General features: G+C 36.5%; 2 protein-coding genes across 13 annotated transcripts in view; one reads left to right on the top strand and one right to left on the bottom strand.

Moving 5' to 3' along the window:
* The window catches only part of Pkd2l2 (polycystin 2 like 2, transient receptor potential cation channel), a 56,740-nt gene that overhangs the window by 35,605 nt on the left and 8,759 nt on the right, over positions 1-12,376 (top strand). The window contains exons 12-14 of the mRNA XM_023561615.2: positions 16-73; positions 5,863-5,972; positions 6,459-6,561. Coding sequence (XP_023417383.1) covers positions 16-73; positions 5,863-5,972; positions 6,459-6,549 — 259 coding nt within the window. The 3' untranslated portion in view covers positions 6,550-6,561. The remainder of the gene's footprint in view (positions 1-15; positions 74-5,862; positions 5,973-6,458; positions 6,562-12,376) is intronic.
* The window catches only part of Fam13b (family with sequence similarity 13 member B), an 82,310-nt gene continuing 78,811 nt past the window's right edge, over positions 8,878-12,376 (bottom strand). For all 12 annotated transcript variants that reach the window (XM_063245445.1, XM_063245438.1, XM_005008007.4 and 9 more), the window contains 2 exons: positions 12,227-12,328; positions 8,878-10,565 (listed from right to left, as the gene is read on the bottom strand). In XM_063245445.1, the coding sequence (XP_063101515.1) occupies positions 10,442-10,565; positions 12,227-12,328 (226 nt within the window). In that variant the 3' untranslated portion in view covers positions 8,878-10,441. The remainder of the gene's footprint in view (positions 10,566-12,226; positions 12,329-12,376) is intronic.

The following is a 12,376-nucleotide window of genomic DNA, read 5'->3' as shown; positions in this document are numbered from 1 at the left end:
TATTTTATATTTTAGCAGCAAAAGCAATGGACATTTGGTTGAACAAACAGGAAGAGAACGCTTGGATGAAAATGTAAGATTTCAATTTTTTTATAAGCAAAAGTAGCAGCTTTCTACTAAAGCTTTTTAAAAGTTCAGATAAAAGCCTGAAATAATTTGCTTTACTCAGAGTACTCTGCTCTGGCATTCCCACAGAAATCTTCCAGCACTGAGACCCTTCCTCCTCATGCAGCATGAAGCATCTGGGCTTCAGGTGCTTCCTTGCACCCCTGGGTGCTCTCAGCCACTCTGCAGGCACCCACTCACGGTGGGAATCCCTCAGAGATACTGGCTCTAAGAGAGTTCCATCATTCTTCTCTCACATTCATTAATATGATGAGTTAATGACTTTTTATATTTCAGAAGTTGTATATATTCAGTGTAAAATTTAAGGGATATACATGTGGAATATTTAAGCAATGGACACCCCAACACTCAATTCAAAAGGAGAAACAATATTGTTGTGTTGCTCCATCACCTTTCTCCTACTAAAAAAAAAAAAGTGCTCAGCAAGACAGTAGAGCCAGGAGCCTGCAACAGGCCAGCAAATGGATATAGGAATATGGGTTTGGACTGTAAAGAAGTCACAAAAATGGGAAAGCTCAAGATTAAAACCAACTCTCTGGTGTTGGATTAGAACAGTATTCTTGGCTGGGGATTTAGCTCAGCGGCATAAGTACCTGCCTTGCAAGCATGAGGTCGTGAGCTCAATCCCCAGTACCAAACAACAACAACAGTACTCTTTAAGCTCTGTCCACTGAGGACTGGAAGAAATGGCACACTAGTAGCAGTTAGCATGACTATTACCCTGATACTGGTTTACAAATATCATTCTACTTTAAAAGGAAGCAGGGCTCCTTAAAGATGTTAATAATTCCAGGGTAAGTTCAAGGTGAGTCTGGAATATCTTGAGCCAGACAATAAAACATTCAAAGAATAATGGAGATCTATTACAGGACATAAGAGTCAGCTACAGGGGGTCAAACTAGCCATTTGAGGTTTACAATCTGCTGAACAAATAGGATTTCATAAAGCCATACTGATTTAAACATACAATGAGTAAAAGTCTGAAGAGGAATGGGATATTTACAAACATCTCCACAAAATATGTAATTACAAAAAGAAAAGCAGTAATGTTAGGGCAAAGTCAGATTGACAGTAGTATCTTAACTAAATAAGTGATTATGTTAGCACTGGAAGTTAAACCCTATTCCCCCTGAGGATGCCATGGAGTCACCACATCTTCTGTAACATCCCTAAAATACATAACCTGAATCCAGTCACAGTAAAACTTAACACAAAACTAACCTAAAAGACATTCTACAAAATTACCAGTCTGTAGTCTTTATTTTTTTTTTAATGTTTTGTTTTCTGAGACAGCCCAGGCTGGCTTTGATCTCGGGGCACCCCTCCTGCCTCAGCCTCCCAAGTGCTGAGATTACAGGTGTGTGCCACCAGTCCGTTTCTGGGCCTGTATCCTTTAGAAGTGTTATAAAAACACACAGCAACTATTCCAGATTGAAATAAAAGGGCAAGTAATACAATATACAATCTTTGACTAGATCCCTTAGTCTGAGATTTTCTTTTAAAAATCTGTAATTCAATAAACCATTCCTGAAATAAAACATGATGTGAAGGACATATTACTGTGTAAAAGAAATTTTACCTAATGTTTACCAAGTCCACACGAAACTATCCAAGCTAAAAATAAAATAATATATAGTCTTTTTGAGACAGGGTCTCACTGTGCAGTTCAGGCTGGTCTTGGACTCACTTTGTAGCCTAGGCTGGTCTCAGCCTCTCGAGTGATAGGATTACAGGAATGCACCACCGTGCCTGGTTCAATCCAAATAAAATTTGGATTTACTTAAAAAGAAAAATCAGGTAAGACTAATATTCAACACCATATATCAACAAAGAGAAAATATAAAGAATATATATATTTTTTGAGACAAGGCTTTTTTTTAATAAGGTTTCACTATGCAGCTCAAATTAGCTATGAACTCACTTTGTAGCCCAGGCTGGCCTTGAACTTGCGGTGATCTTCCTGCCTCAGCCTCCTAAGTGCTGGGATTACAGCTGTGAGCCACCATGCCTGGCAAGTCAAGAATTTTTATACCAAAACTGTGCTTCAAATTAAAAGGCTCACCAGATGTGGTGGTACACACTTGTAATTCAGCAGTTATGAGACTGAGGCAGGACTACGTATCACCATCAGTTCAAGGGCAGCCTGGGCTACATGAGACCCTGTCTCAAAAACATCAGAATATTACTGTTTTTTTGGAGGATTCTGCTATAGGAGGAGCTTGAGCAAACTAAGAGATAATTGAAACTTCAGAAAAAGGATGGATCAAGCAGGAGGCTACAAAGTAGAAGCTGACTTGTTCTTAAATTACAACTAAAAACAATGATTTACTCAGCCAGGCATAGTAGCACACACCTGAAATCTCAACACTCAGGAGGCTGAGGCAGAAGGATCATTGCAATTTTGAGAGCAGCCTGGGCTACAAAGTGAGTTCAAGGCCAGCTTAAAGTGCATAGTGAGACCTTCCCTCAAAGACAAGATATAGCCGGGGATGCAGCTCAGCAGTGTATGTGCCTGGCTGGCAAGCACGAGGTTGTGAGTACAAAAAAAAAAAAAAAGACAATATAAATGATTTTAAAAAGTGATTTAGATTTACAACTAAGTCATTTCAAGTTAACAAACCAAGGAAACAGCATATTTAAGAGTGTAATTGTAGGTAAGATTTTGTTTTGCAGTATTATGGGTAGAACCCAATGTGTTTCCATATTTCTACGTCTTTTTAAAATTTCTCTCACGATTTACTCACAAAGTTTTTGTAGTTTTCCCTATACATATCTTTGACCTCCTTAGGTAAGTCAATTCCTAAGCAATTTATTCTTTTATTTATTTGTTTGTACCGGAGATTGAACTCACAACCTTGCGCTTGCCAGGCAGGCGCTTATGCCACTGAGCTACATCCCTAGCCCCAATTTATTCTTTTTTAAAAAAAAATTATGCTGGAAATGGTGGTGCAACCATGTACTCCAGTACTCAGGAGGCTGAGACAGGAAGATCACTGTAAGCTCAAGGCCAATGTGGGTTACAAAATGAACTCAAGGCCAGCCTGAACTGCACTGTGAAACCCTGCTTGAAAAAAGACAAAATAATGCCTATTAATTTTACTAAAGAGGTTCCAATGTGGTATTGCCAAATATGCATATATTCTCCATTCCTATTACTCTCCATTATATGCTCCCATTCCCTTCCTCTTGTCCAACAGTCTCCCTTCTACTGTTATGTCATCTCTTTTAGATTCTACATATTAGGAAACTCAACCCTTTCCCTGTTTTTAAATTTTAAAGCAGTGTCTTGCTAAACTCCCTCTGAACTTTCAATCTATTTGCTTCAGCCTACCAGAGTGCTAGGATTACAAGCATGCAACACCAGGTCTGGTGTGTTTTACTGATCTTTAAAATACATTTGTTTTTCAGATTTTAATAATCAGAAGCTAAAATGTGTCTTATAGTTAACTATGTATTGTTAGAATAGTTTGATAGAATTTTTCACTACACAGCTTTAAAAATGGATAGCATCTCCTATATATGAAGATCCCACCTCTCAGATATGAAGAAAATGAAATGTGATAAGTAGTAGAAAGACTTAGAAGCTAATGCTTGTTGATCATAGTAGGGAACCATAATAAGAAAGGGAAGACCAAAATATAGAAGATGGATAAAGCTGGGCATGGGGGGATCCCATTACTTAGAGGAAGATGAGGCTGTAGGATAAGGATCTCAAGATCAAGCCCCGCCTGGACAACTTAGTGATACTTTGTCTCAAAGTAAAAAACTTTTTAAAGGCTAAGGATGTAGCTCAGTATGAAGGCCCGGGATTTAAACCCCAGTGTACATGCACACACACACCACCAGAACAAAAATACATATATTCCTAAAAGGTAGAAGCAGAAAAACAAAGAACAGAAAGCAAAATACACGGTGAAAGTTAAAAAAAAAAAATACACGTAAATAAACAATTTACCTGAAAAGATTTTCCACGTTTAATTACAAAGCAAATCTAATTCTGTGCTATATTTTAAAATACATCCTTAGGGTGATTCAGAAATATCACATACAGAAAAATTTTAGGCATGGTCATGAGTTTAAAAAAAAAAAAAAAGACTAGAGTTTGTAACTTAAGTCAACGTGGAAATTAGGGCAAAAAGCTTTGAATTACATGAAGGGAATTTTATTATAAGGCTAAGATAGATTTATTTTTTGTTTTGAGACAGTGTCTCACTATTCCAGGTAGGCTTTCAACTTGCAGTGATCCTCCTGCCCAGCCTCATGAGTACTAGAATTAAAGGCATGTGTCACCATGCCCTCAAAAGTGTAATTTAACACTTATAAACATCTACACACAAATATCTCAGAAATACACAAAACAGATGAAGGAAACAAAGGATAAAGCAAACCAAAACAATGTAATGAGTAGTGATATTAGTTACATATTAAATTTTTTACTCCTAAGATATACATTTATAAAACTTACCCAGCCACAAAAAATCTCAATAAATTCTAAAAAGTAAAAATTTAAACATAGTAAAAATATAAAATAATAACATTTTAAAAAAGAAAATTCTACCTGGGTGTGGTGGTGTATTTTGGCAATCTAGTGTTCTAATAGGCAGGAAGATCACAAATTCAAACCCAGTCTGGACAACTCAGTGAGACCAGCTATAAATAAATAAATAAATGGGGGTTTGCTTTGATCAAAAAACGTAAAACCCTATTAAGTAACCCTTGAATGATTAACAAAATGAAATTACAGAATTTCTGGAAAACAACATTAAAACATTATTTATGAGATAAATAATACCAAGAGAGAAATTGAAATGCAAGTGCCAGACAAGGTGATACAAGCCTGTAACCCTAGCACTCAAGAGGCTAAGGCAGGAAGATCACAAGTGGTTTTTTTTTTTTTTTTTTAATCCCAGGCGCTTATGCCATTGAGCTAAAGCCCCAGCCTCTGAGGATCACAAATTTAAGGCCAGCCTGGGCTACACAGTGAGTTCAAGTCTAGCCTGAGCTATACTATACAGCAAGATCCTGTCTCAAAACACTAAACTGAAACAAAAATTTTATCCAACAATGATAAACAGAGTACAGAAAAGCAGTAAGTAAAGATACAAGTAGAATTTATGAGTTATAAACCAAAAAATGTACAAAATAAAAAGTCTGGTTCTCTGGAAACATCAGTGGAACTAGTGGAATAAAGGTTAAAAGCATAAACACACAACAATAGGGGAAATAAAAGGATTAAAAGATATCACTAAGACTTCTGTATAACTCTATAAGCAACATTTTAAAAACAGAACTAAAAGGCTGGAGGTTTAGTTCACTGGCATAAGCACCTGCCTTCTAAGCACACAGTTGTGAGTTCAATCCCCGGTACCAAAAAAAAAAAAAAAAAAAAGAAAGAAAAAGAAACATCCCAAAACAAAATAGAACTGGCTGGGTGTGGTGATGCATGCCTCTAATCCTAGCACTTGGAAGGCAAGATCACTGAGAGTTCAAGGCCTGCCTAGCCTACCAAGTGAGTTCATGGTCAGCCTGAACTACAGAGCAAAACCCTCAAAAAACAAAACTGTTTCATGAAAATGGAATTTGTCAAAATTGAGCCCAATTTTATAAAAAGCCTAAGCCCATTCTGTAGAAAAATTTTATCAAAGCGGCATTTCCAGAATTAAGTGTTTCACAAAGGGAATTCTACAAGATTTTAAGAAACAAATAATTTCAAGCCACATATTTGTCCTCTAACAGGAGATTCAAAGAGCTGAGCAGAGGAAAAAATGGAAGGAGAAATTTGAAAAAAAATATTCTACAGAAATTCAGGATGACTACCAGCCTGTCACTCAACAAGAATTTCACGAGTGAGCATTTGTTGTAACTGGGGTACTGTGAGACACCATGAACTAGAGATTGAGGGTATGAGTTACATTTTCTACTGAACCTAGATCTTCACTCTGTTGTCCCACTTTCTATCCAATTTTAAAATTAAACCACATGGGGCTGGGGATTTAGCTCAGCGGCATAAGCGCCTGCCTTGCAAGCAGGCAGTCGTGAGTTCGATCCCTGGTACCGATAAAAATGAAAAAGACCAAAAAAAAAAAAATTAAACCACATGGCTCCATTTGCTTAAGACTTTTTAACCCTACACTTCTAAATGGTATTAACTGCCATTTATATATGACATGCATAGCAGATACAGTTCTCCAAATAGCTTTAGAATGTCAGAGATACAACCAGCCATACAAAAAACTCATTTTAGGAGCCTGTCTTTCCTAATAAGCACTAATAACCTTCTTTATAAAGTATGTTAATGATTTATTCTCTAACCACTTCTAAATTTTTTCTAGACTCTTTTTATATGCTGTAGAACTGGAGAAGGAATTACAGTACATCAGTTTAAAACTAAACCGAGTGACGAGAAAGTTCTCAGCTATATAATACTAAGTGAAGGTAAGAATCTGTGAGGCAATCATGGAGCATGTCTAACGAAGATTTATTCATGTATTAGCTAAACCCTTCCCCATTTCAGCCTCGTGTAGTGGTTTAACATCCTAATCCTAGCACTCGAGAGGCTGAAGCAGGAGGATCACAAATTGCACCCCAGCCAGAACAATTTAGCATCTCAAAACAAAAAGGGCACACTTGAGAGGCTGAGGCAGGAGGACTACTGTGAGTTCAAGGCCAGCCCAAACTTTATAGCAAGACCATGTTTTTGTTTTTTTTTTTTTTTTTTTTTGTCTTTTTCATTTTTATTGGTACCAGGGATCGAACTCACGACTGCCTGCTTGCAAGGCAGGTGCTTACGCCGCTGAGCTAAATCCCCAGCCCCATAGCAAGACCATGTTAAAAACAAAAACAAAAAGGACTGGTGATGTAGAATTCTGTGAAGGCCCTGGGTTCAACTCCCAGTACCATAACCAAACCATTAACCACCTATCATCAAAATATCAGGGTCAATTATAATAATCAGATGATTTCCAGGAATGAAGTGCCACTGAATGGAAACCACAATCTATAAATGCTGGGGAGGTGGCTCAGTGGTACAGTGTGTCTGCCTTGCATGCACAAAGTTCTGGGTTCAACCCCCAGACAAAAACAAAAAACAAAAGCCTCAAACCCACTTAAAAAAAATCCGATTCACATGCTACGATAGGCCCTCCTGTATACACACACTAGAATACACACAGTAATTTTGAGCTCCATTATATTAAATTGTAGGAATGTGAAGGGAAAATACAAAATAATGCGTATACATTATGGGGCACATCTCTTTAACAGTTAGTTCACTAAGTATGTGAAGAAAGTTTTCTCAGAGAATACAAAATGTCGATGCTTTTAAGTACCATGTTCTGACTTCCTCTGGCCACAGATATGAGTAAAGACTTTAGTATAACCACTATATATAACCCAAATAAAAGAATCTCCCTCCTTCAGAATTTTAAGCCTCCTGGAAAAATCCAAAGTGTAAAAGATAGAAGTATGTATAGAAGTTTCACTAATATTTTTAAACTGAAATTCACCTAGTTTCTCAAATAGCACATTTGAAGTTTTCCAAAATAAAGAACAAGGCAGACATACCAGGGTCATTAAGAGGTTCAATTTGGAAACTGCAAATGTGACTGCTGGAAGAGTCCTGTCTAGATGGTAGGAGAGATGTTATATGCCTGCAAACCGAAAGGAAATTTTTAATTTTTCTAGGCTACCTAGGCCCCCATAACCCATGTGTTCTTTTAACCCAAGCAGTATTTATTTGACCAAAATATTCAGCTTACATGTGAGTGATATGGATTTTAAAATTTGGTAAGTGTTTATTTTTGTATTTGGTTTGTGAACAGGGTTTCCCTGTGTTGCCAGCGTAGGGTGGCCTCTAGCTCCTAGCCTCCAGCATTCCACCTGCTTCAGCCTCTAGAGCAGTGGCATACAGCAAATGAAAGATTTTTAAATTACTACCTCCACAGGCCAGGCTAATCTCTCAGAAACTATACAGAAGTTTTCTTAATAGGATAACTCATTACAAAAATAAATGCTGACTCTTCTCTCTGCAGCTTCTCCCTGCCTTCCTGCCAAATCACTCAGTAATGCTGGCACCCTGAGTGGGGTAATTCCTAAAATTAAGAAAAAGGAACATGTGAGGTTTAACTTTTTAAACACTGAATTTGTGTTTACTGAATTACAATTACTTAAAACACTGAGTCCTTTTATTACAAAAATCTACAGAATGAAGTGCTAGACACACCAATGCAAATTAGTGGACATGTAATATCTATACAGTATTGATATGTAAATATACACTTTTTTTATACTAAAGTAAAGCTACCATAAACTCCCTAATTCTACCACTTACTGCTCAACTGTGGTAACATAATACTGTCACATACTGTTAAGTGCTGCCATTTCCCATTTACCTCCTCTACTCACAGCCAAACATTAACACTGAATAACCAACATCAACTCTAAAATAAAACCAGTGAGGCGAATGATTTATAAATATAGGTACTCAAATAGCATTATCATTGTAAAGGAATATATTACTTAAAACAGTGCATGTAGAGATTTTTGCATGGGGTATATAAAATATTCATAAAAACCAATAAACAGTACACATGAAATTAGATGTTACACTCATATATGGAGATCAAAAGAATTAAACGTTCACATGAAGGAGGCAAATAAAAGTGATACATCTTTTGACATTGTCAATTTTTACTTTTATAGGAATAATAATACTATGAACAACCTAATTAAAATGAAACACACAAGAAAGACTGGATTTAGTGCTTCTTTAATTCCTCTATTACACATCTACTACCACTGGATTGCCTCCCCCTCCCCAAAAAAGGCATTGCACACACAAATGAAATGTGAAGTACTAGAAACACTTATTTATTATCAAGCTACTTCATGTGCTTACTAGGTAATAGTGCCAGAAGTTTGAGGTTCATGCTTCCCTCACCTTATTAAATAATGTCACAAAATTCCATTGTTGTATGAAATAAACTTTTAATCTTAGCTAGTTAAGAAAACCATGCATGAGTTGTTGCATGCAAATTATGGGCACAAAGTGAGGCACTCATCAACCCAAAAGCACCAGGAAAAAAAAAAAAAAATGAACATTTAGCTTAAGCCTGTTGTATTTTAACACAAATGAAGTCACCATTCCATAAAAATGATTAGCAGAATGACACCAAGAGTACCTGAAGAAAAGCCAAGCAAAGCCAAAGGACAAAAGACGTTAAGCATGTATGACAAGGGACATACCACTATACATACTGTAAATGGCTGCTCTAACAGAATTAAGCAAAAAGTCTCTTTTAGAGGGTGATTCATTGTACAGATTTTGCTGGAGGAAAAAAAAACAAGACGCAGCCCCCTGAAGTTCATGTAAAAATGCAGTGGTATAGCCCTTGTTATCAGCAATTTACTTAGGCTTAATGATTACTTTACCAATTAGGCCCATTAAATTAAACACAGAAATCTGAGCACCATCAGAGTTCCTACATACTGACATGGCTATTTTCTCACCTTATCTGGAGGTGACTGGGGGAATAGCCCACAACCTAATCCAGACAAATACATCATCAGCTGAGAAATTGTAATTTAGGAACAAACAGTCCCATAGGCAGCATGTGGTATGATTCAGTTCTGTGTGTGATGTGTGGTATGTTTTCAATAGGCTAAACAAGGTCACTTTTTGGTCTACCTAATGTTATCTTCATCCAAGAGCTTTGTGACCAGTGAATTGCAAAATTTTGCTAATATTCTACCTGTGAGAAAGTGTCACTCTGAGAATTAAACAGAAAGGTATTCCACAGTAGGACTTGTAATCTCAGTTTCATTTTGGTTTTCTAGGAAAACAGAACACAGCTGCATATGTGCACTTCTATAGGCTTTTAAAATTTTCAGTCATAAGAAAAAGGCAACCGAAGAGTTCAGTGTGAAGCTTTTCCTCTCCATTTTCTTCAGTAATGGAAAAAAAAAAAAAAAAAAAAAAAAAAAAAAAGCAGTAACAAAAAGCTTTGTATTTCCAAAGTTCTTGAAGTTGAAAGGATAAAATTCTAGTCTTTTGCTAATCAAATGTGTTGGTAGTACAAAACAATGAAGGAGACTGCATGTTTGCTAACAGTGAAGAGGACAGTCTGTGGTGTATATAAATCATCACTTACGCTCCCTGAGAGGGCCTAGGTACCCTCCCCTCACTTGCTTAGTGGCACCACAACCAAGTACAAAATGAGTGCCTGACAAAATGAACTCAAAGACCAGTCAAGTACACATGATGATAGCGTCAAGGAATACAACTGACTTTATGATGTGAATTTTCAAGAAGCGTATTTTATATGGATTTTGAAGAATCTTGTTTGCTGATAAGAACTTCAAGAAGTCTGAGCTTGGCTTTAATTTTCTTGTACTCCCTGTATTCCTCAAGCACTGGAACACGATCCTCTTTTTGGGCATTCCTAGGGGAGAAAAAAAAAAAATCTGTACTGCTCTCTAGAGACCACCTGGAAAATAGCCTCAGAAGTTGTTCTAATATGAGATACAGTATTACTAATTATAAATTCAAATAAAAAGTTGATGGACTAATTTTCTTATCCCCAAAGTTACCAGACTAATTCATCTCCAAAGAACATTCCTAAAATATTGAACTATCTTTACTGAGTTTCTCTACTAATAAATTTTTTTTTTGTCTTTTTCAGTTTTTATTGATACCAGGGATCGAACTCATGACCGCCTGCTTGCAAGGCAGGTGCTTATGCCGCTGAGCTAAATCCCCAGCCCCTTCTACTAATAAAATTAAGTAAAGCTATACTTCCCTTATTAGTAATCAGTGAGAAGAATTGGAAATAATCTAATTATTTTAATAAGATATTACTGCCATGGGCTGGGGATTAGGTCAACGGCATTTAAGTGCCTGCCTAGCAAGCACAAGGTCATGAGTTCAATCTCTAGTACAAAAAAAAAAAAAAAAACGAAAAGAAATTATTGCTAAATTTTGTCAGGTCTGTGTCTTTTTAATGCCAAAAAGCCACAATGAGCCAAAACAATTAGTAAACTGGCTCCAGTGAATTAAGAAATCAACTAGTTTACCTATTTTATATTAATGACCAAGGCAGTTTAATCACTTGCAAAACATTTCAGTAAATGAAATTTTCTTCCAATTATATAAAGAATGCTCAGTGTGGTAGGGGATACCTATAATCCCAGCATTTGAGAGGCTGAGGCAGCATTTGTGAGGCTGAGGCCAGCCTGAACTATTCTAGCTCAAAAAACAAACAAACAAAAACCCCACAAATGAAAAACCAATTAATATAAAGAAATTGAAGGCACTCAGAAAATGCATTTGTGTATTTTAGATTTTCTTAATTGTATATACGAACCTGTATAGGAGATTGTCAAAGCAGAAGAAATGATACCACTTCAAAAGCAAGTTTACTTTAACCCACTTTTGAAAAGCGGGTTTACTTTGACCTGCTTTTGAAGTTGTATCAGGGGTACTGGTTTAAAAGAGTTCCCCGGTACAGGGGTACATTCTTGTAAGACAAGCTGAAACAAAAATTACAAGTGCCAGAGTAGCCTGCCTTACCTAGTGAGACTCTGAAAAACAGATCAATAAATAAAACAGTTCCCCAGAGTCAACTATGTATACTAGTAAGATAAAGGTTCATGCTATCATGTTTTACAGGAGCCACATACAGTGCTGTAAGTTCTAAAAGATCTGCCACCATCGTCCTAGGACAATCTTGAAATTATTTTTATGGAAGTACTAGGGATTAAAGTCAGTAGCCCTCTACCACTGAGCTACACCCTTTCTATGTTTTTATTTTTAAACAGAGTCTTGTTAAGTCACCCAAGGCAACTTTGAATTTATAATGCTCCTGCCTCAGCCTCCTGAGCCACCATGCCTGGCCAACCTTGAAATATTTTTCTTAGATGTTATTTACTTCAGCTGTGACTTTTCATTACCATTAACAGTAGCAGGACTTCAGAACATAAAGGAATACCATAAAATTTTACTTTAAATGCCATATCTTATTTCTAATCCAATATGTTCCACTATTTTAATTTATAAGCATTTTGTGAGCTAATGGAGATGACTCTTTTGTGATGTTCAACAAACCTTCCATTTTGTTGATAAAATGCTTCTTCAAATTCCCGTAATGTTTTACGTAGTTTCTTTTTTTCAGCTCTGGCTTTCCAAAGTTGTTCCAATAATTCAGGCCTAAAATTTAAATGGAGAAAAACATTACTAAAAGGATAAAGTATTAAG

Source organism: Cavia porcellus, unplaced genomic scaffold, assembly GCF_034190915.1.
Source record: "Cavia porcellus strain 051 isolate PalLab524CR breed Dunkin Hartley unplaced genomic scaffold, mCavPor4.1 scaffold_2, whole genome shotgun sequence".
Taxonomy (NCBI): domain Eukaryota; kingdom Metazoa; phylum Chordata; class Mammalia; order Rodentia; family Caviidae; genus Cavia; species Cavia porcellus.
Note: the sequence above shows the minus strand (reverse complement) of the source record. Positions and strands in the feature narration are given on the sequence as shown.